This window comes from Papio anubis, chromosome 10, assembly GCF_008728515.1.
Source record: "Papio anubis isolate 15944 chromosome 10, Panubis1.0, whole genome shotgun sequence".
NCBI classification, from domain to species: Eukaryota; Metazoa; Chordata; class Mammalia; order Primates; family Cercopithecidae; genus Papio; species Papio anubis.
The window spans coordinates 125,114,515-125,135,369 of NC_044985.1; the positions used below are offsets into that span (position 1 = coordinate 125,114,515).

At 52.3% G+C, this 20,855-nt stretch overlaps 2 protein-coding genes across 3 annotated transcripts in view; both read left to right on the top strand.

The window, feature by feature from the left end:
- The window catches only part of PPP1R7 (protein phosphatase 1 regulatory subunit 7), a 37,292-nt gene extending 25,485 nt beyond the window's left edge, over positions 1–11,807 (top strand). The window contains exons 10-11 of one of the 2 annotated variants that reach the window (XM_017947152.3): positions 6,716–6,848; positions 11,427–11,807. In XM_017947152.3, coding sequence (XP_017802641.1) covers positions 6,716–6,848; positions 11,427–11,446 — 153 coding nt within the window. In that variant the 3' untranslated portion in view covers positions 11,447–11,807. The remainder of the gene's footprint in view (positions 1–6,715; positions 6,849–11,426) is intronic. The other variant, XM_003908193.4, reaches the window with a different exon arrangement.
- A 4,757-nt stretch (positions 11,808–16,564) lies between these two features.
- ANO7 (anoctamin 7) overlaps positions 16,565–20,855 on the top strand; it is a 39,192-nt gene continuing 34,901 nt past the window's right edge. The window contains 3 exon segments of the mRNA XM_009183545.4: positions 16,565–17,314; positions 18,782–18,896; positions 19,890–19,953. Of these exon segments, the coding sequence (XP_009181809.2) occupies positions 17,160–17,314; positions 18,782–18,896; positions 19,890–19,953 (334 nt within the window). The 5' untranslated portion in view covers positions 16,565–17,159.

Sequence of the window (20,855 nt, forward strand, 5' to 3'; positions counted from 1 at the left end):
AGAAGTCCTACTTATTTATTTTACTTTTGTGTCTGTCTCCCGCACTGTAGAATATAAACCTCATAAGGGCAGGAAAATTTGTGTTTGGTTTACTTTGTTTTCCCTCCCAATTTCTTTATTGTGGTAAAACATGCATAAAATAAAACTTACCAACTTAACCATGTTTAAGTGTACAGTAAGTGGTATTCAGCACATTCATAATGGTGCACAGCCATCACCACCATCCATCTCCAGGACTCTTTTCATCTTATAAAACTGAAACTCTGTACCCATTAAAAAATAACTCCCTATTTTCCCCTTCCCAGACTTTGACAATGACCGTTCTACTTTCTGTCTCTATGAATTTGATTACAAACCTCATATCACTGGAATCATGCAGTATTTACTTTTGTGACTGGCTTACTTCACTCAGCATATTGACCTGAAGATTCATCCATTCTGTAGCGTGTGTCAGAATTGCCTTTCTTTTTAAGGCCAAATAATATTCTGCTGTATGAATATTGTTTTGTTCACTCTTGTCTTACCAGCATCTGGAATAGTGCCTGATACATTTCTTTTTTGAGACAGGGTCTCATTCTGTCACCGAAGCTGGAGTGCAGTAACGTGATCATGGCTCACTGAAGCCTTGACCTCCTGAGTTCAAGTGATTCTCCCACCTCAGCCTCCCGAGTAGCTGGGACTGCAGGTGTGCACCCGTAAACCTGGCTACATTTGTGGGGTTTTTTTTTTGACATGGAGTTTTGCTCTTGTCACCCAGGCTGCAGTGCAATGATGCAATCTCACTGCAACCTCTGCTTCCCACGTTCAAATGATTATCCTGCCTCAGCCTCCTGAGTAGCTGGGATTACAGGTGCACGCCACCACGCCTGGCTAATTTTTGTATTTTTAGCAGAGGTGGGGTTTCACCATGTTGGCCAGGCTGGTCTCAAACTCCTCACCTCAGGTAATCAGCCCACCTCGGCCTCCCAAAGTGCTGGGATTACAGGAGTGAGCTACCACGTCTGGACCATTTTTAAATTTTTTGTAGAGACAGGGTCTCACTGTGGTGTCCAAGCTGGTCTCAAACTCCTGAGCTCAAGCAATCCTCCTTCCTGGTCCTCCCAAAGTACTGGGATTACAGGTGTGAGCCACCATGCCCAACCAATGCCCAAAACATATTTGAATGAACAGAAGGAACATAGAAAAGGCTGGCCAACTGGGTGGAGGCCAGCTACAGATAACATTAGAAAATACGTTACCCACATGTGTCAGATGCAGGCTAATAATTTACATTAAAATAATAGTCACAGGCCGGGCGCCGTGGCTCAAGCCTGTAATCCCAGCACTTTGGGAGGCCGAGACGGGTGGGATCACAAAGGCGGTCAGGAGATCGAGACCATCCTGGCTAACACGGTGAAACCCCGCCTCCACTAAAAAATGAGCAAAAAACTAGCCGGGCGGCGGGCGGGCGCCTCAGTCCCAGCTACCTCGGGAGGCTGAGGCGAGAATGGCTGAACCTGGGAGGCTTGAGCTTGCAGTGAGCTGAGATCCGTCACCGCAGCACTCCAGCCTGGGCTTAGAGACTGGCCTCAAAAAAAAAACAGCCTCACACAGAGGTACCCACTTGAAAACTATTAGGTCTACAGAGTAAGAAGTAACAGTTGCTTATAAATACATAAAGCATTTCCTATCTCTTGAGATCGAGTTTGTTTGTCACTCCAGGCTAGAGTGTGTAAAGGCACATCTAGCTCACTGCAACCCCCACCTCCCAGGTTCAAGCGATTCTCCTGCCTCAGCCTCCTAAGTAGTTTGGATTGCAGGTGCCTGCCACCACCACTCCTGGCTAATTTTTTTGTATTTTAGTGAGAGGGGTTTCCTGGCCATGTTGGCCAGGGTTGGAATTCAAACTCTGGCCTTCAATGATCTCAACAATACCGCCTCGGCTTCCCAGAGGTTATTAGGGATTACAGGCTTGAGCTAACAGGCCTGACCATATTCCATTAATTTTAAAATATACTAAAAACAACGAGATATACAGTGTTATCTGTCAGGTTGTCAAAGACTCTTGTAGAATGCAGTTGCAACCAGCCTGTGATGGCAGCAGACACTCTCATGACTGCTGAGATAGCTGTGTTTTGTACAAGTTTTCTGTAGGGTGTTTAGAGCCTCCTAAAAATACCACATGCAGACAGGCAACGCAAGCGTCTGCCATTTGTAATCCCAGCACTTTGGGGAGGTTTGCAGCAGGTGTGGGATCACCTGAGGTCAGGAGTCCGAGACTGGTCTGACCAATAAGTGGTGAAACCCCATCTCTACTAAAAATACAAAAATTAGCTGGTATGCGGTGGTGACAGACTTGCAGTCCCAGCTACCCCAGAAGCCTGAGCAGGAGAATTGTTTGAACCCAGTGAGGTGGAGGCTGCAGTGTGAGGCCGAGATCGCACCACTGCACTCCAGCTGCATGCAGCAGAGTGAGACTCCATCTCAAAAAAGAAAAATAAGGCTGGGCACAGTGGCCTGGCCCGCAATCCCAGTACCCTTTGGGAGGCCGAGGTGGCTGGATCACAAGGTCGGGAGATCGAGACTATCCCAGCTGGGCCATGCAGGAACCCTGTCTCTACTAAAATACAAAAAAATTTGGGCCAAGTGGCAACAATGCCTGTAGTCACCAATACCTGGGAGGCTGAGGCAGGGGAATCAGCTTGAACCAGGGAGGCAGAGGCTGCAGTGAGCTGGAGATCACACTGCACCCAGCCCGGCAACAGAGCCAGACTCCATCTTAAAAAAAGGCCAGGTGGTGTAGGTCAGAAGATCGAGACTCTCCTACAATATGCAGGAGACCCATCTCTACTAAAAATACAAAAAATTAACTGCAGGGTGGTGGGAACCCAGAAGTCGTGAGCTACTGGGAGGCTGGAGGCAGGAATGGTGTGAACCTGGGGTGGAGCTTGCAGTGAGCCAAGATAGCACCACTGCACCCAGCCTGGTGACAGAGAGTGAGACTCCATCCCCAAAAAAAAAAAAAAAAAAAAAAAAAAAAGAAGATATCATGGAGAGCTTCCCAACCAGATCACCGAGAAGGTCAGGAGACGGCACCATCCTGGCTAACAATCGTGAAAACCCCATCTCTACTAAAATACAAAAACTAGCTGGCATGGTGGGCACCTGTAGTCCCAGCTGCTGGGAGGCTGAGGCAGAATGGTGTGAACCCGAGTGGAGCTTATGTGAGCCGAAGCTCATGCCACTGCACTCCAGCCTGGGGCAACAGAGTGAGACTCCATATCAAAAAAATAAAAAATAAAAATCAGAAGTGAAAAAAGAAAGATGTATCTAATTTTATTAAAAAGTGCATATATTTTGCATGATGAAAGAGTCCATTGGTCACCTGAAAGGTTAAGGTTATTTTCTACGACATACAAAAAGCTCTTTAAAGTGAAAGAAAGCAATTTAATAGAAAAATCGGTGGAGGATAGCAATAGACAGTTCACCAACGTGGCGCATCTTGCCCCTGCCATATGGGACTTGTTTCAAGCTGACATTCAGGGCCTGGAGGGTGGACTGAGACGAGCACTGCCCTGCGCGGGCCCCCACCCTCTTCCCAGTAACCCAGGGGAAAGGCAGCATCACAGTGACCAAAGGCAGTCGCCAGGGGAGGAGAAACATTTGGCAGGAAAGTTTCCACCCTCATGGTGTCTGATGCTGGCATGGAGCCCATCTGCCCACTTCCCTGCTGGCACAGGGGCATCCCCAGGACCCTCTCAGATGCTCTGTTGGCAGATGCTGCCCGCTCATTTAAGCCAAGTGATGCCATTTGGTTTACATCGCAGGCCTGCTCTGTGCCACAGCTGTGCTTCCTCGGCCCTCTTGAGAGAATGCTTTCCTGTAGGCAGTGCCTTGCACAAGCAGCCTGTGCCAGCTTGGCACCCCTGACCCAAGGCTGTCTGGGTGTGAGCTGCAAGGAGTGGGGGGCACAGGCAGGGGCTGCTCAGGAAGAGGCTGTGTGCCTCCCTCCCAGCATGTGTGCCTGGCCTGGGCCCACTTTCTCCACCCCTCAGTCTAGTGATGGCCATTTCATTAGGTTTCAGTTGCATTCCTTTAATTACAGATGAGTCTAACCCTGGTGCCTCTGTTTTCAACCACTTTCTCCTTTCGTTTACTCATGATACTTTCTGCTAGCTTTAGTCCAGTGCATTTGCCCTTTTATTATTAACTTCAGGAGATTCTATCGACGAATGATACTAAACCTTAGTATGTCATTGTGTTGCAAATACTTTGCTTTGTCACGGAGTCTCACTCTGTCGCCCAGGCTGGAGTGCAGTGGCGTGATCTCGGCTCACTGCAAGCTCCACCTCCCGGGTTCACGCCATTCTCCTGCCTCAGCCTCCCGAGTAGCTGGGACTACAGGTGCCCGCCTCCATGCCTGGCTAATATTTTTGTATTTTTAGTAGAGACGGGGTTTCACCGTGTTAGGCAGGATGATCTCGATCTCCTGACCTCGTGATCCGCCCGCCTTGGCCTCCCAAAGTGCTGGGATTACAGGCGTGAGCCCCTGCGCCTTGCCATCTTCAGCTTTCTTTATGGTACTTAGGTCATCATAACTATTGTATTGGCAGATAGATGTCTTTCCTCAGTGTCCTGTGTTTGGTGTTAGTTTAGAGAGGGTTATAAATCCAAAGCCTATAAAAACATTTACCTGATTGACTCCTAAAATTGTATGTTTTATATTTTATGTCTTTTCTGCAACTTAGGGAATAACTCAATTGCCATATAGGCATATGGTGACTTTTTTTTTTTTTTTTTTTTTTTGAGACGGAGTCTCACTGTTGCCCAGGCTGGAGTGCAGTGGCGCGATCTCAGGTCACTGCAACTTCCGCCTCCCGGGTTCAAGCAATTCTCCTACCTCAGCCTCCTGAGTAGCTGGGACTACAGGTGCCCGCCACCACACCCGGCTAATTTTTGCATTTTTAGTAGAGACGGGATTTCACCATATTGGTCAGACTGGTCTCAAACTCCTGACCTTGTGATCGACCCGCCTCAGTCTCCCAAAGTGCTGGGATTACAGGCGCGAGCCACTGCACCCAGCTTATGATGACATATTATGCCACCATAAATGAAATCTTAAAAGCAATCATGATTGTAAAGGATATTTAATTACAGGAAAATGTTCATGATATAGAAGTAGTGAAAAAGAAAAATGCCAAATATTTTTGGTGAGATCTAGTTATTCTTAAATTCAATGCACGTAGACACCAGAGAAAAGACTGGAAGGAGGCCGGGCGCGGTGGCTCACTCCTGTAATCCCAGCACTTTGTGAGGCTGAGGCGGGCGGATCACAAGGTCGGGAGATCAAGACCATCCTAACACAGTGAAACCCCATCTCTACTAAAAATACAGAAGTATTAGCCGGGTGTGGTGGTGGGTGCCTATAGACCCAGCTACTCGGGAGGCTGAGGCAGAAGATGGTGTGAACCCAGGAGGCGGAGCTTGCAGTGAGCCAAGATGTCGCCACTGCACTCCAGCCTGGGCGACAGAGCGAGACTCCGTCTCAAAAAAATAAAAAAAGAAAAGACACTGGAAGGAAATGTGCCAAAACGAGAAGCCCTTGCGGGTAGTTGGTTTCTTTTTTCTTTTATACTCTATAGTTCTTCTGAATTTTCTGTAATGAGCATGTATTTTTTTTTTTTTTTTTTTTTGAGATGGAGTCTCACTCTGTTGCCAGGCTGAAATGTAGTGGCGTGATCTCGGCTCACTGTAACCTCTGCCTCCCGGGTTCAAGCAATTCTCTTGCCTCAGCCTCCCGAGTAGCTAGGACTACAGGCACGCACCACCATGCCCAACTAACTTTTGTATTTAAGAGGCAGGGTTTTACCATCTTGGCCAGGCTGGTCTTGATATCTTGACCTTGTGATCCGCCCGCCCCAGCCTCCCAAAGTGCTGGGATTATAGGCGTGAGCCATTGTGCCTGGCATATTTCTTTTATAATTGAAAAAAAAGTTTTAAAAATCTGTTCTAAAAGAACTTACATGCAGTATCAACCCTCTTGATATATATGTTCGCAAAAAAAAGATTAGAAGAAAATGTAACAAAATATTACACATAGTTTTCTTTGTGTGGTGAGATTGTGCATGATTTTTAGTTTATTCTCTATACTTTTCTATATTTCTCAATTTTTGTTTGTGAGGACTTTTCTCAGGAGCAACAATGGAAAAGACAGATGTGTTTTGCATTTGTTTTCAAATGAAAGCTGAATTGAGACCGTAAAGGGCTGTGCAGGATGTTGAGTCCTGTAGCTGACCGGAGCCCGTAAAGGGCCAGCTGAACCAGGGCCCTCCAGAGCTGTCACTACAGGGCGTGCAGACTTGGATGGAGGCAGTGGCAGCAGAGACAGAAAGAAGGGAATGAGCTCAAGAGAAAGTCAAGGGAGAGTGAGCAGATCACCTAAGGGAGAGGCAGGGCTCACTGAGTTTCCAGAGGAAAGACAGAGGCAGTGAAGCCCAGCATGGTCGGCCAGGGCTGATTCCACAGGAAGAAGGCAGCAGCTGGGCTGGGAGCTGTCTCCATGGCTTCCTCTTCACCATGCATTACTACTGCTCACAAAAGCCGGAATGGACAAATTCCCAGTCCATAGTATACTGCCTGCCATCGATTGATCGGTCAATCAATAGATTAATTATATACAGATAATGATGGATAAACATATTAATAAAAACATATATGTATTTCTTTATTTTTGCAGAGAAGCACTAGAAACATAAACCAGTATAACGAGTTACCTTTGGGGCATGAAGACATGGTGAGGTGGACAGGATGGGGAAAGAATGAGACTTCTCTGAATATACCTTTTTATAGAATTTTGGCTTTTGAGCCAGGTAAATGCTTTACCCATTAAAATTTTTTTACTTAAAATTGAAAATGAACTGATACATAAGAACCTAACAGTATTCCAGATGGGTGCTGTGATCACAAAAGAATTCTTTCAAGTAACTTTGCAAACAGTTCTCTGAGTCGATGGCCTTTGTGAGAGAGTCTAAGGAGAGAAATACTCTGAGGAAACCTTGAACTTCACTCAATAGTTGTATTAGCAGTAATGTTGCTTTTGTCATTTTGAAACTATTTTAAATATGTTACTGGATAAATACATAATGTGAGTAGAATCCTACCTAACATTCTGTGTACGAGAAAATAGACACATGCATAAAATCAGCTAAGAAACGAGCTACTGTCAACTTTGGATTTGGAGGCACTTTTGCTATGAGGGAGTGACAGCTGGCAGCCTCACCATCCCCACAGACGGCTCTCGATGTGGCTGTGCCTGTGTCTGGCAGCGTCACCGTCCCCACGGATGGCTGTCGATGGGCCGTGCCTGTGTCACACACCTCCTTTGTTAAACTGTCATGGAGATTTTCAGAAAGTAAGTGATTTTTACATTCTACCGGTTGTTTATGAAATGTATCTTTTTTTTTTTTTTTGAGACGGAGTCTTTGCTCTGTCACCCAGGCTGGAGTGCAGTGGATGATTCGGCTCACTGCAAGCTCCACTTCCGGTTTACGCCATTCTCCTGCCTCAGCCTCCTCCTGAGTAGCTGGGACTACAGGCGCCTCACCACCAATGCCTGGCTAATTTTTTTGTATTTTTAGTAGAGACGGGGTTTCACCTCATGGTTAGCCAGGATGGTCTCTGATCTCCTGACTCAGGATCGGGCCCGGCCTTGGCCTCCCAAAGTGCTGGGATTACATATGAAATGTATCTTAAGAATTCTACCCATCTTTTGTTTAAAACGTTACTGAGTTTAGGGTAATTAATGTAAATTTCCTATAATATCAGACAAAAAGTAGTAAAGGGAAATACAGGTATCGTATGTATGTATATACAAAATACACACATACAAAACCCCGTAAATACAAAATGCAAGTTTGGGTTCCAAGGGAGTCTGCCAGAAAAATGTCAACCAAGAAGATGTTCTCTAGCAGAATCCCAGCCGTTGGTTTGGGCGAGGGATCAGCAGCTGCTGAGATAACTGGGAAGGATGTTGAAGAAGGGATGTTGGTACACATGCCCAAGGATCATGCCACAGAGAACTGGCTATTTGCAAAGTACAAGCATGTTCCCAGAGTCATCTGGGGTCACCAGCTGATCTGCAATGATAAAACTTAGATCCCTAATTGTGGGACCACCTGATGTGCCATGTCCCCAGTGTGAGTCATCTCTGCAGTATACCTCCCAAAAATGTTTACTCTGATCTAACCAAGCATTCGTACCTAACTTCGAGTTTATGGGTAGTATAAGAGCTAGAGGAACAAGCTAAATGACAATGAGGGATACTTTACAAGACACTTCTTCAAAAAGTCAATTTTAGTTTTTTTAAAAAAAGTGTGAGAAGGACGTGGGAGGTGCTCAAGATTAGAAGAGACTGAAATGGTCCCTCTGGGGGAAAGGAATGTGCCTGCGCTCCCCAGCCAGGCTCCCTGACAGCCCCGGTGTACAGAACTTGACAAGAGAAACATAAGGCCATCTTTTTTCCATTGTGACTGTAACATCTTTGCCCCATCCTGGGATTCAGGAGCCTCTGGAATGTCTATGGAGACAGAGTCTCATACAAGTGGATATTTTTAGTTCCATTTTGGAAAAATGCAAAGATAAGAATCTCTGAAAATTACCAATATCAAACACATTATTTACAATGCACCATTAGTGGTGAGTAAAATTCCCTGTGTTATGTTTACTAAGTCCTGGAGGAAACTTCTCTGAGATTGGCGGTGCTATGGAAAATTACAAAATCTGCAATTTATAAAGGTGGTCCGCCAATCTAGACTAATAATGACATTGGAAAGTGCTGTGACATGTGAGACAAGAAGCATCTGGTGTGTGACAAACACAAATACGTCACATATCGAGAAAGAAGAGGAGGTGACACAGCTTGAAGACCTCCCACACCAGAGTTGAAAGCCTGAGTCAACCGCCAGGGATGTTTTGAATCATTTTTTAAATAGACTATGCTACAAGAAAATCTTATTTCTTCCACACAGTGTAATATTGCTACTTTTATTAAGTGAATGTCCTTTTTGTGTGTTTTAAGGTAAAAGTGGTTAAGGCAGTGGTGTTCAATCTTTGGGCTTCCCTGGGCCACACTGGAAAAAAGAAGAATTATCTTGGGCCACACATAAAATACACTAACAGTCACTGATAAGCTGAAAAAAAAAAAAACCACACACACACACACGCGAAAAAAATCGCAAGAAAATCTCAAAATGTTTTTAAGCTTACACGTTTGCATTGGACCTCATTCAAAGCCGTCCTGGGCCATTTACGGCCCGCAGGCCGTGGGTTGAACAAGCTTGGTTTAAGGCGTGTGTGTGCATCATTTTCATGACTCTCTGCTTTAAGGGGCTCTTTCTATTTGACCAGTTACTGACCAGTCACAGGCCTGGCAGGTGGATGGCTTCCCCTGTAATTCTAATGTTGCAGGCTCTGCATTGGCCACACAGCCAGCAGGGTGGTATGAGTGTAGTAACAATAGCATTTAAGAATGTATCCTCACGTCACTTCCCGTGGAGGGACTAGTCGGGATGGCAGCAGGGCACCAGCCCTGGTGGTGCGGCTCTTCCCAGCAGGTTTCAGTCCCTCTTCAAGGACTAAGCTCTAGGATTTGGAAATCTTGGTTTCCCAAAGCTGGTACACACTAGACCCACAAGAGGTTCTGTGAAGATAGGGTTCCTTAGGCCAGGCGCAGTGGCTCACACCTGTAATCCCAGCACTTTGGGAGGCTGAGGCAGGTGGATCACCTGAGGTCAGGAGTTCAAGACCAGGCTGGCCAACATAGTGAAACCCCATCTCTACAAAAATATAAAAATTAGCTGAGCATGATGGCGAGTGCCTGTAGTCCTAGCTACTCGGGAGGCTGAGGTGGGAGAATCGCTTGAACCTGGGAGGCGGAGGTTGCAGTGAGCCGAGATTGCCCCATTGCACTCCAGCCTGGTGACAGAGCAAGACTCCATCTCAAAAAAAAAGAAAATAGGGTTCCTCAAACAGGCGAACCTGTGAGATGCACATTATATTCCTCTCTGGGAGGCCCCTAACACACGGTAAGTTACTAAAGACAGCCTGGCTATGACAGTGGACCTGGTGCCAAACTAGCCCTCCTGCCACAGACAGATAGAAAACTAGGAAACAACTCTATTCAGGCAGTGGACAGCGGGCAGCACGCGCCTGCAGGCTCTGAGGAGGGAGTTCCAGCGGCAGCCCCGTGACCGCCCCACTCCTTACCTGGGACGCTTCCCAAGCAGAACACAGTGCTTCTGAGTGGAAGAAGCTGAGCTCAGCATCTCTGGCAGCTAGAGTGTGCACGACGGCCCTGGAGAGAAGGGGAGCTGTGCAGAGCAGGGGCCCCCCAGTCGGACCAAGCTGTGGGCAGGGCAACGTGGGCCCCAGAGTAGAACACCCCTGCTTGCGTTCCATTCCACACGGACAGTTCCCATCCTAACTTCTCTGTAAAAGGAGTCAAAGTCTGTCACCCTATAATGAGTGCCCCTGGCTCTGCCCGTTGTAGGTTCACAACAAGTCCAGCTGCCTCTTCAGGAGTAGTGCCCCTCCTCTTGCCACCGTGGTTTGCCTGGCAGGCCACGAGGCCGGGCAGCTCTGAAGAGGTGATTTCTACACACAGGGTGATTGAAAGTGAGGGTCAAACCAACAAGCCTTGAAGTTGAACTGGCTCCCCTTGTTCTGGAGATGGCGCCACTGCACTCCAGCCTGGGCGGCAGAGCAAGACTCTGTCTCAAAAAAAAAAAAAAGACATGCAAGAGAACTCTTCCTGCCAAAGGCAGGTCCCTCCAACTGGGCATGGCAGGGCCAAGACGGTAAAATGTAGCTTGCTCTGAGCCTGCAACTCAACCTCTGAATCCCACCTGCGCACGATTTGGGTCCCTGCACATGGTATTGGGTGAAAGCAGCAGCTGGGACTTCCTTATGGAGAGAGCCATAGAGGTAATTTACAGAAGAGTTGAGAGTTTTAAGTAGAGTGGCCTCTGTCTGCTGTGTCACAGTGACAGTGCCGAGTGCAGCCTTGGGAACGATGGCTGAGAACTGGTTTGTAGAAAGTGCAGCCCGCCTTGCTTTGACACTTGCCGATGGACGAGTGTAGCAGGCAGGGGGCCAGGACTGCTCTGTCTTTCCTCTGCTGACCTGAATGTGGGCTTGGCCCTGTCATAGTGACTGGCCCAGGGTTGGGTATGGACAGGTAACTTGCACTTGGGATGTAGCTGAAGGTGGCCAGGATGCACCAAGAGGCCATGGAAGGTCCCGTGAGGTGCCAGGGAAGACCCACACCTGCTCACCATCTTCTGAGTAGGAAGGAGGAGGGTGGCTAGGGGCCCCCACCAGAGTTGAGGGCTGTGGGCTGTGAGGGCTGGGCTGTTTGGTTCTGAAGGCTTTTCTCCTGTGTGTGTCCCCAGATGAACGACAATCTCCTTGAGAGCTGGAGCGACCTCGACGAGCTGAAGGGAGCCAGGAGCCTGGAGACGGTGTACTTGGAGCGGAACCCCCTGCAGAAGGACCCCCAGTACCGGCGAAAGGTCATGCTCGCCCTCCCCTCCGTGCGGCAGATTGACGCCACGTTCGTCAGGTTCTGAGTCCTCCTTGCTCCTCCTATGGTCCCTGTCCTCGGAAGAACTGCCCAGCCACGGTTTTTTAACCCACCTGTTGCTCCTGAGGTCGTCACTATATCAACAGTCAAAAACCCAATGGCAGTAAAGGCACTGAGGATAGCTGACGCGCGATGCCACGCGCCATTTTCAGATGCCATTGCAATTAAACCTTGCCACACGGTCCTCCTGGGTGATTGTGGACAGTTATTGTAGCCACAGAGAGCACATAAGACACGCTGCGTTCATTCACTAGAAATTCCTTTCTGTTTCCTTGTCTCAGAAGGCGGTCACGGTCCCCACCTGGGTTGTGTGAAGCAGGGCCTGAGAGTGCTTTACAGGTATTCACGTGCTGTCCGAGTGGCATTCAGGGGCTGGCCCAGCTGGCCCTAGTCCTGGTGTGCAGGATTCAGGCAGTCCTGACCTGCAACAACTGAGGGTTTTTAGTCTTTTAAACCGACAATGCTAATTTTTTAAAAATTAGGTAAGTTAAAAAACATGGGTAAAAGCTAACTCAGTCCTGTGTGCTTGTGTTCCTTAGAGCTCTCCTTTAAAGAGTGCCGGGCAGGGCTGATTGCTTTCACGTGTGCCTGTCAGTTCTCACCACAGCCCTTGCCTGTGAGTGAAAGCTCAGGTGTGGGGAGGGCGTCCCGTGTCCCGGCGGTGCTGTGCTGCTGCCAGGATGCGAGCCCCACTGAGCTTCTCCAAAGTTGGCCTCCAAGGATCTGAACCCTTGGCCACTTGTGTAGTGGCCTCCTGTTCTCACCCCATTGTTATTTTGGCTTTTTTAATATAAAATGTACATTGACAGACACCCGAGGTCTGGATTTAATGCTACCAGGGCATCGTCACCTCCCAGGGTCTCAGATTTCTCCTCCCACAGAATGAGGGCCACATCATGTGGTCACCAAAGTCCCTTCTGCCTCCAGGACTCCAGACTCTAGAACCGTCTACTTGAGGAACCAGGACTCTAGAACCGTACTGTCCAGTGTGGTGGAGGCTGTAGTGAGCCACGATTGTACCCACTCCAGCCTGGGTGACAGACGGAGACCCTGTCTCAAAAAAAATAAAAAATTTTAAAAGGCCCCAAATTAATACCCAGCCATCTGTTCTTTAACAGACATTTTTACAAACATACAAAAAATGTGGAAGCAGTGAGAAAAGGTATGCTAAATCCAGCACAATCCTAATCAAAATGCCTTTTTTTTTTTTTTTTTTTAAGGAGTCTCACTCTGTCACCCAGGCTGGAGTGCAATGGCACAATCTCAGTTCTCTGCAACCTCCACCTCCCGAGTTCAAGTGATTCTCCTGCCTCACCCTCCCTAATAGCTGGGATTACAGGCACCCGCCACCACACCCGGTTGATTTTTGTATATTTAGTGGAGATGGGGTTTTGCCATGTTGGCCAGGCTGGTCCCAAACTCCTGACCTCAGGTGATCTGCCCTCGGCCTCCCAAAATGCTGGAATTACAGGGGTGAGCTACTGCGCCCAGCTGCCATTTGATTTTTTGAGACACATTAAATTCTAAAATTTACTTTTTTTTCCTTTTTTTTTTTTTTTTTTCTGAGACAGAGTCTTGCTCTGTCGCCAGGCTGGAGTGCAGTGGCGCAATCTATGCTCACTGCAAACTCCGCCTCCCGGGCTCAAGCGATTCTCCTGCCTCAGTCTCCAGAGTAGCTGGGACTACAGGCACGCGCCACTATGTGCAGCTAATTTTTGTATTTTTAGTAGAGACAGGGTTTCGCCATGTTGGCCAGGATGGTCTCAATCCCTTGACGTCGTGATCCACCCACCTCTACCTCCCAGAGTGCTGGGATTACAGGCGTGAACCACTGCGCCCAGCTTTTTCTTTTTCTTTTTTTGGCGACCAGGGTCTTGCTGTATTGCCCAGGCAAGTCTCAAACTCCTAGGTTCAAGCTATCCTTCCATCTCTGCCTCCCTAAGAGCTGGGATTATAGGTGTGAGCCACTGCGCCCGACAAATTCTAAAATTGATATGGAAGAAAAAAGTCAACACTGTGGTTCAATTCATTTTGAAAAAGAGCTGGGAGAGACGCTTTCCTACCAGATCCTGAGTGCTGCAAACCCACAGTGAGAGTGTGGGGGAGGTGTGACCTAACAGCACCAAGACAGGGACCCAGGGGACTCGGGGACTCGGGGACTGGGAAAACCTCAGCGGGGCCGGGGACTCGGGGGCTGGGAAAAGTGTCGAGACAGGGATACCTCAGCAGGGACCCGGGGGAATCGGGGACTGGGAAAAGTGTCAAGACAGGGATACCTCAGCAGGGACCCAGGGGACTCGGGGACTGGGAAAAGTGTCCCGGGGTTTGGGAGGGGTGGACAGTGTCCTCGTGGTGTTGGCAAAGTGTGCTATGTGGAAAAATGAACACTGCCCCTCCCTGGCATCACACGCAGGGTGGGCTCCAGAGTGATTGGTGATTCCTATGCAGTGGTAAAATAGAAAATTAGTAGAAAATAATATGGGAAGCTGGGCGTGGTGGCTCGTGCCTGTAATCGTAGCACTTTTGGAGGTCAAGGCGGGTGGATTGCTTGACCTCAGGAGTTCAAGACCAGCCTGGATAACATGGTGAAAACCTGTCTCTACTTTAAAAAAACACAAAACTTAGCCGGGCGTGGTGGCAGCCACCTGTAGTCCCAGCTACTCGAGAGGCTAAGGTGGCAGAATCGCTTGAACCTGGGAGGGAGAGTTTGCAGTGAGCCGAGATCTCGCCACTAGCACTCCAGCCTGGGCAACAGAGTGAGACCCTGTCTCACACCCAAAAAAAAAGAAAAAAGAATGTGGAAAGGTGGGTATGTGAGCTAGCAGTGGAGAAGAGCTTAAAACTCCCCAAAGCCAGGTGCCGTGGCTCACGCCTGTAATCCCAGCACTTTGGGAGGCTAAGGTGGGCGGATCACAAGGTCAGGAGTTCAAGACCAGCCTGGCCAACATGGTGAAACCCCGTCTCTGCTAAAAATACAAAAAATTAGCCAGGTGTGGTGGCAGGCGCCTGTAATCCCAGCTACTCGAGGCTGATGCAAGAGAATTGCTTGAACCCAGGAGGTGGAGGTTGCAGTGAGCCGAGATTGTGCCATTGCACTCCAGCCTGGGCAACAGAGCAAGACTCTTATCTCGAAAAAAAAAACAAACGAAAAAAACTCCACAGGCACAACTGTAAGACAAGATTTTGATGGGTTTGTTTACATAAAATTTTACATAGAACAAAAATAAGGAATAATGCATGAATAATGGCAACAGTAGATTAAGAGAAGGTGTTTGCAGCCTTTAAAATTGGCAAGGCTTACTATTTAGAACTCCCACACATCAAATAAAGGAGACAGGAATCCTGACGGAAACGCAGGCCAAGGGCCGGAGTGGGCCACTCAGAGACCAGGGGCCAGTGGCCTGTGTGGAGCCGCCGTCCACAGGCAGCTGGGGTGCTGGCTGCACCTGCAGACAGGAAGGTTAGAAAGCGGGCAGTGCAGGCATCCAAGAGTCCGTCCCCTGCGACCCAGCCACTGTCCATCCAGCAGGGCTCGCGTGTGGCCGGGGTGCAGTGCCAGGGTCCTCGCGGAGGGAGCCCTGCACATGCCTCCAGCCCCAGAAGGAGGCTGAACTTGAGTGCGGGCTCCTGACCACCACTACTTGCACCTCCACTAACTACACCCCTAAATATGTCCGTAAATGTTACCAAGATTGGTATAAAAAGTTATAGCCAAAGGAAGATGGTGCAGCAGATTCTGGGCCTGGGCTCTTCCACTGCCTGGAACCCAGCGAGCCCCCTGTGCTGGTTGTCGCGGCTTTTCTGCCTCCCTCCCTTCCTTTCCTTCAAAAGTAACACAACTTGAAAAACCACCCACCCAAACAGAGTTGTCTGAAGTGAAAACGGAAAGACATTCCCCGGGCCGAACCCCTTTAGGTGCTGTGCGTGCACGTGTCCCTCAGAGGGCTCCCATTGCGGTGTGGTCACCTCCAGCTTTAGGTGCTGTGCGTGCACGTGTCCCTCAGAGGGCTCCCACTGCGGTGTGGTCACCTCCAGCAGCCGGTCCTGCAGCTCTTGAGTAGACAGCCCTGAGGCCACCAGAGCCACTTTGTCACCAGGAGCAGAGAGCCAGGAGCTCCTGGGAGGTGGCACATCTTCCTGGGAGGGTCCTCGGCCAGTGACTGAGCAGAGTGAGAGCCCACAGTTGCATCCAGGTGAGGAAACGCTGAGCCTTGCCTCCCCTGCAGTGCCCATGGCAGGCAGAGGCCGCCCTCCACAGGACTTGGGGAGATGGGGCCCCGCCCATCCTCCCTCCCCTCCTGCCTCCCAACTCCTTTCCTGGTTTCTGGAGCACTTCCCCAGTCCAGCCCTTGTCCAGGGATCTGTCTCAGGCGCCTGCAGGCCGAGCTTGGCCACAGCAGAGACCTCTCATGCAGATGCCCTGAGGTCCGGAGCCCCAAGGTCCCGCTGCCCAGGCTCTGCTGGTCCTGACAGAATCCGGCCTGCAGGACCTTCCCGCTGTTCCAAGGCACAACACAGGTCCAAGAACAGGGCTCCCTGGGAGGTGCCAAGCACAGAGGGGCATAGGTATAGGGGAGAGCTGCAGCCAGGATGAGGGTCCGCCTGGAGGGATTTCAACAGGAGGAAGGGGGCACCTGGAACAGCAAGCTGGGCTTGGGGCTCCCCAGTGGAGTTGTGCGGGGAGGGCAGGGAGCATGAGTGGTAGGTTCTCAGACCCTGCCGGGCACCGAGGAGGAAAGGGGGAGAGGAAGGGAGAGGGGAAGAGGAGGAGCAGGGAGAAAGGATAGCAGGAGAAGGAAGAGGAGAGGGAGAAGTGGGTGGGGGAGGAGGGGGGAGAAACGATAGGAGGAGGGAGAGTGGGGAGAAAGGATAGGTGGAGAAGGAGGAGGAGTAGGGGGGAGAAATGATAGGAGGAGAAGGAAGAGGGGGAAGGTGGAGAGAAAGGATAGGAGGAGGAGGGGGAAGGAGAAGGAGGAGAAGGAGGGCAGAGAGGATGGGAGGACAGCTAGGACCCCTGCTGTCCTTTTGCAGATGGGGCCCTGAGCATAGGATGTGCCTGAGGTCACCCCTCAGGCATTAGCAGAGCCAGCACTGTGACCTGGGTCTACCAATCTCCCCAGCCCCCAGGTGAAACCCTGGCCCACCACTCAGCACATGCTACGTAACCTCAAGGAGCCTCAGTTTCCCTCCATGTAAACACAGCTTGCTAGGCTGCCTGGCGGGGCTTGCAGCAGAGGTGGCACCTGTGGCTGTTCCTGCGGAATCCCACCTCCCCGTGACCCTCCAAGGCAGCAGTTATGACAGCTGATGCCAGCCCTGAAATCTCTAAGCAAATAAGGATCCCAGGAGGGCGGCAGCATTTGCATGCGGGTGTGTGAAAGCCCAGCCCAGTGGGCTGCCTCTGTTTGCAGCTCTGAGCCCCACACCCCTTTTTTAAACAAAGACAGATCCTGCTCCAGGAGCCAGGAAGCCTTTCCCTGGCCAGCTGTGCTGGGCCCCTCCCCTGCCTGCTTCCCAGCCCACGTGCAGGCAAGGAGAGGGCATGCGAGTGGCTGCCACTGCCTGGGCGGGGCTCCAAGGGCTGCCCCTCCCCACCCTCTGTCCCGTAGTGGTGCCCGGACTCTACTGCCAAGACCAGGCTCACGTTGAGAGGTGGGCTATGACCTCCGAGGCCTCTTCTGGAAGCCACTGTGCCAGGTGAGGACCCAGCCTAGACGTGCGGACCACGGGGAGAAGGTGGAGCGTTGGACTCTAGGGAGGCAGGGCGGCACCCCAGCCCACCAGGACCTTCACACACCCTGGCCTGTGGGGAGGCAGTGCCAGGGCCCGCCCTGGTCCCCAGAGCCCCATGGGGCACAAGGAGGGACACACGCTCACTGCGGCTCTGGACAGGGCACACCCAGGGTTGGTTTCCTGCCTGCCCAGGTACTCCCCCATGGAGCAGGTCCCTTCGCTGGGGTAGAATACGTGCTGGGAGGCAGGAGGGGCCCGCCTGCCCACCACAGCGGGATGGGGGGCACGGGGGGCTGAGGGGTGGCCGGCGGGATGGGGGCACGGGGGGGCTGAGGGGTGGGCCACGAAACAGGGATGGGGAGCCTGCGGGGGGCTGAGGGGTGGCGAGGCAGGGATGGGGGGCACGGGGGCTGAGGGAGTGGCAGAGCAGCGGGGTGGGGAGGCACGGGGCTGAGGGGTGGCGAGGCTCTGGCGGAGGATGGGGCCGCGGGGGCTGGCGAAACTCAGGGGACCTCCTCCAGGAACACCCCTCGGTCCGTAGTGAGGCTCCCAGCCTGGGGCCGGGGCTGAGTCCTAACACTGACACCTGGCTTGGGCTTCAAGGGCAGGCAGGCGCAGGTGGTCCGCGCTCAGTCTCTGTCTCTCTGGGCCTCTGCTAATCCGAAGTGAAGGGTAGGACTAGAAAGAAGGTCACCCCCTCCGACCTCCTGTGGTGCCTCCACGGTCACACCCTCCGGTCATTATCGCAACTCAAAACGCCAGCCCCAGCTCGAAACCCCTCCCTCCAGGGCCACAGATGTCATGCTCTTGGCCCCATTTTGCCAGCCGGAGACTGGGAGCCACAGCACCTGTCCTCCCACAGAGAGAGACCCCTGGGGCTAAGGTGCGGGAGGAAGCTGGGACCCCCAAGAGGAGTGAGGCCGGGCTCCATCAGGCCCACCTTGCTGGGGAGCTCAGGGCCTCGGGGTCCTGGCATTGGTCCTCAGGCCATGAGCGAAGGCAGGCAACTTGAGGGGTTGCCTGTCCCTGGCTCACATAGCTCCACCCTACAGATAAAGAGAGGGAGGGTTGTCTGTACTCCAGGCCCACCTTTCTGGGCCTTCTCAGGCTCCACTGAGTACCCAGGCAGAGTGGACGGTATTCAGGACTGGGGGACACGGGCACTCACTGGATGGACAGACGGACAGACGCCTGCTGTGCCAGGCCTGCCAGACACTCCCTCCCCAGCACTGGTTTCTCCCTGGAACTAGCGACAGGCTAGGAGGTTCTCCATGTGCTCATGGCCAGGAGTCTGCCGGGCCTGCACGGCCCCATTCTACTCTGAGTCAAGTCTGTAAAGTGAGCTCACTGCAGGCAGTGTGGTGGCTCCAGGGGTGGGTCTCACGCATCTCCTCTCTGACTCCCGTCCCCACCCAACCTTGGCGGGTGCAGGAGCAGGATGCTGCGGCGGCAGGCCCGGGAAGAGGACAGCACCGTCCTGATCAATGTGAGCCCCCCTGAGGCAGAGAATAGGGGCTCTTACGGGAGCACAGCCCACACCTCGGAGGTAACACAGCGCCCAGGAGACCGTGGTGCGACTTGGGAGGTCCTCCGCTGCCTGGGTCTATGTCCCCACCCTGGGCCCAGAGCCTTTGGGGGTGGATGGGCATCACCGTGTTTCCCTTGCATCCCCTGGCAACCCCCAAGCCCTCGCCACCCTGTCCTCAACACACAGTCAGATCACCGCCCGCCTGGCCCGGCCTGGCTGCGGAGAACTGAGCAGAACCCACTGGTGTTCAGACAGGAGCCCCAGGAGGGTAAGGGGGGCCCGGCCAGGCAAAGGCAAGACCAGGGCAGGGCCCTCCCTGTGGGGCCAGTCCCAATCAGTGCAGGGCCACAGCAGCACCCAGGTCCATCTGTAGGGCTCCACCTCGTCACTAGGAGGCCATGGATGCGCTGTGAGCCTGTGGGGAGAGGCTGAGTCCCGGGCCTTCAAGGCCATGCTGGTGGCCCTGGCCGTGGAGGGCCCTCTTCCTGGTTCTTCTGGGCCACACATCTGCCCCAGCAGCCTGCGGGTGGACATGGGGCCCCTTCCTGCTGCCCCAAGCACAGCTGAGATGAGCCTCCAGGGAGGGGGCAGGGCCTCTCACCTCGAGCATTTAGACACTCTCGGTCGCCATGGCCACCTCTGTCCTCAGGGCCACTTTGGGAGCAGTCCGGCTCCCCTCTGCCCCTGGAGGCCAGCAGGGTAGGCACCCCTGGTCCTGGCCGTGCTTCCCGACAACCTGACCCTTGCCATGGGCCTGGCCTGAGGAGGAGGGGAGCCGGCTGGAGGCCCGGGGCTGGTGGTGCCCTCTGGCCCTGCCTGCCACTCCCCGCACCTGTGCTTCCCCCCGCCAACCTCCACCCCTACCCACCCGCCACACACTCTTCTGTGGTCCTGAGTGTTCTGGGGCAGGGCAGGACGGGTTGGAGGCGAGGACGGCTGCAGGGTGGGGTGGGTTGGAGTGGTCATCGTGGGCAGATGTTGATATGCTCCTCCATCCTCCGTGCCTTCCAGCCAGGTGGACAGCAAGTGGCCGCCTGCAGAGCTGGAGCTGGGAGCCCTGCCAAGCCCCGGATTGGTGAGCCCCTCCCAGCATCTGTACCACACCCGTGTTGGTCCTGAGGGTGGGGACACCACTGGGGTGCCCCCAGGGGCAGCAGGCCGGGGGTGGCCTCCTCAGTAACCAGGACACTCTGGGGCCAGTTGCTTGGGGATGGGGCACTGGGGTGAGGGCCTCGGGGTGAGCAAACCATAGCAGGAAGAACAGCAGGAAAGGGGGCTCCCTACTGATGGGGTGGGGCCAGGAGGGCTCTGGAGAGCAGACAGGGCGGCCCCCTCCCTCCTGCTCCCGTCCCCTCTACCATCCTCCAGCTGTTCAGCCACAACTCAGGTCATTTCTGACTCTTATCTCTTGCACTCCACCCCTTTTATACCTTCAAACTCTCTTTGATCCACCCCCAACCCACTGCCTCTGTCTGCCTGGAGCTACCACCGACTCCCAGGGGATTGCACCAGCACCGCCCGGGCTCCCAGCACCCACCCTACCCACCCTGCTGTCCCCTCAGTCCCAGAGAGACCCTAACCTCCTCCCACCAGGATGGCTACTACTTAAAAAGAAAATCGGCCGGGTGCGGTGACTCACGCCTGTAATCCCAGCACTTTAGGAGGCCGAGGTGGGTGGATCATGAGATCAGGAGATCAAGACCATCCTGGCTAACACAGTGAAACCCTGTCTCTACTAAAAACTAGCCGGGTGTGGTGGCGGGTGCCTTTAGTCCCAGCTACTCGGGAGGCTGAGGCGGGAGAATGGCGGGAACCCGGGAGGCAGAGCTTGCAGTGAGCTGAGATGGTGCCACTGCACTCCAGCCTGGGCGACAGAGCGAAACTCCATCTCAAAAAAAAAAAAATTACAAGTGTTGATGAGGATGAGCAGAAACTGGCTCACTTGTGCGTTGCTGGAGGGAGTGTAAAATGGTGCAG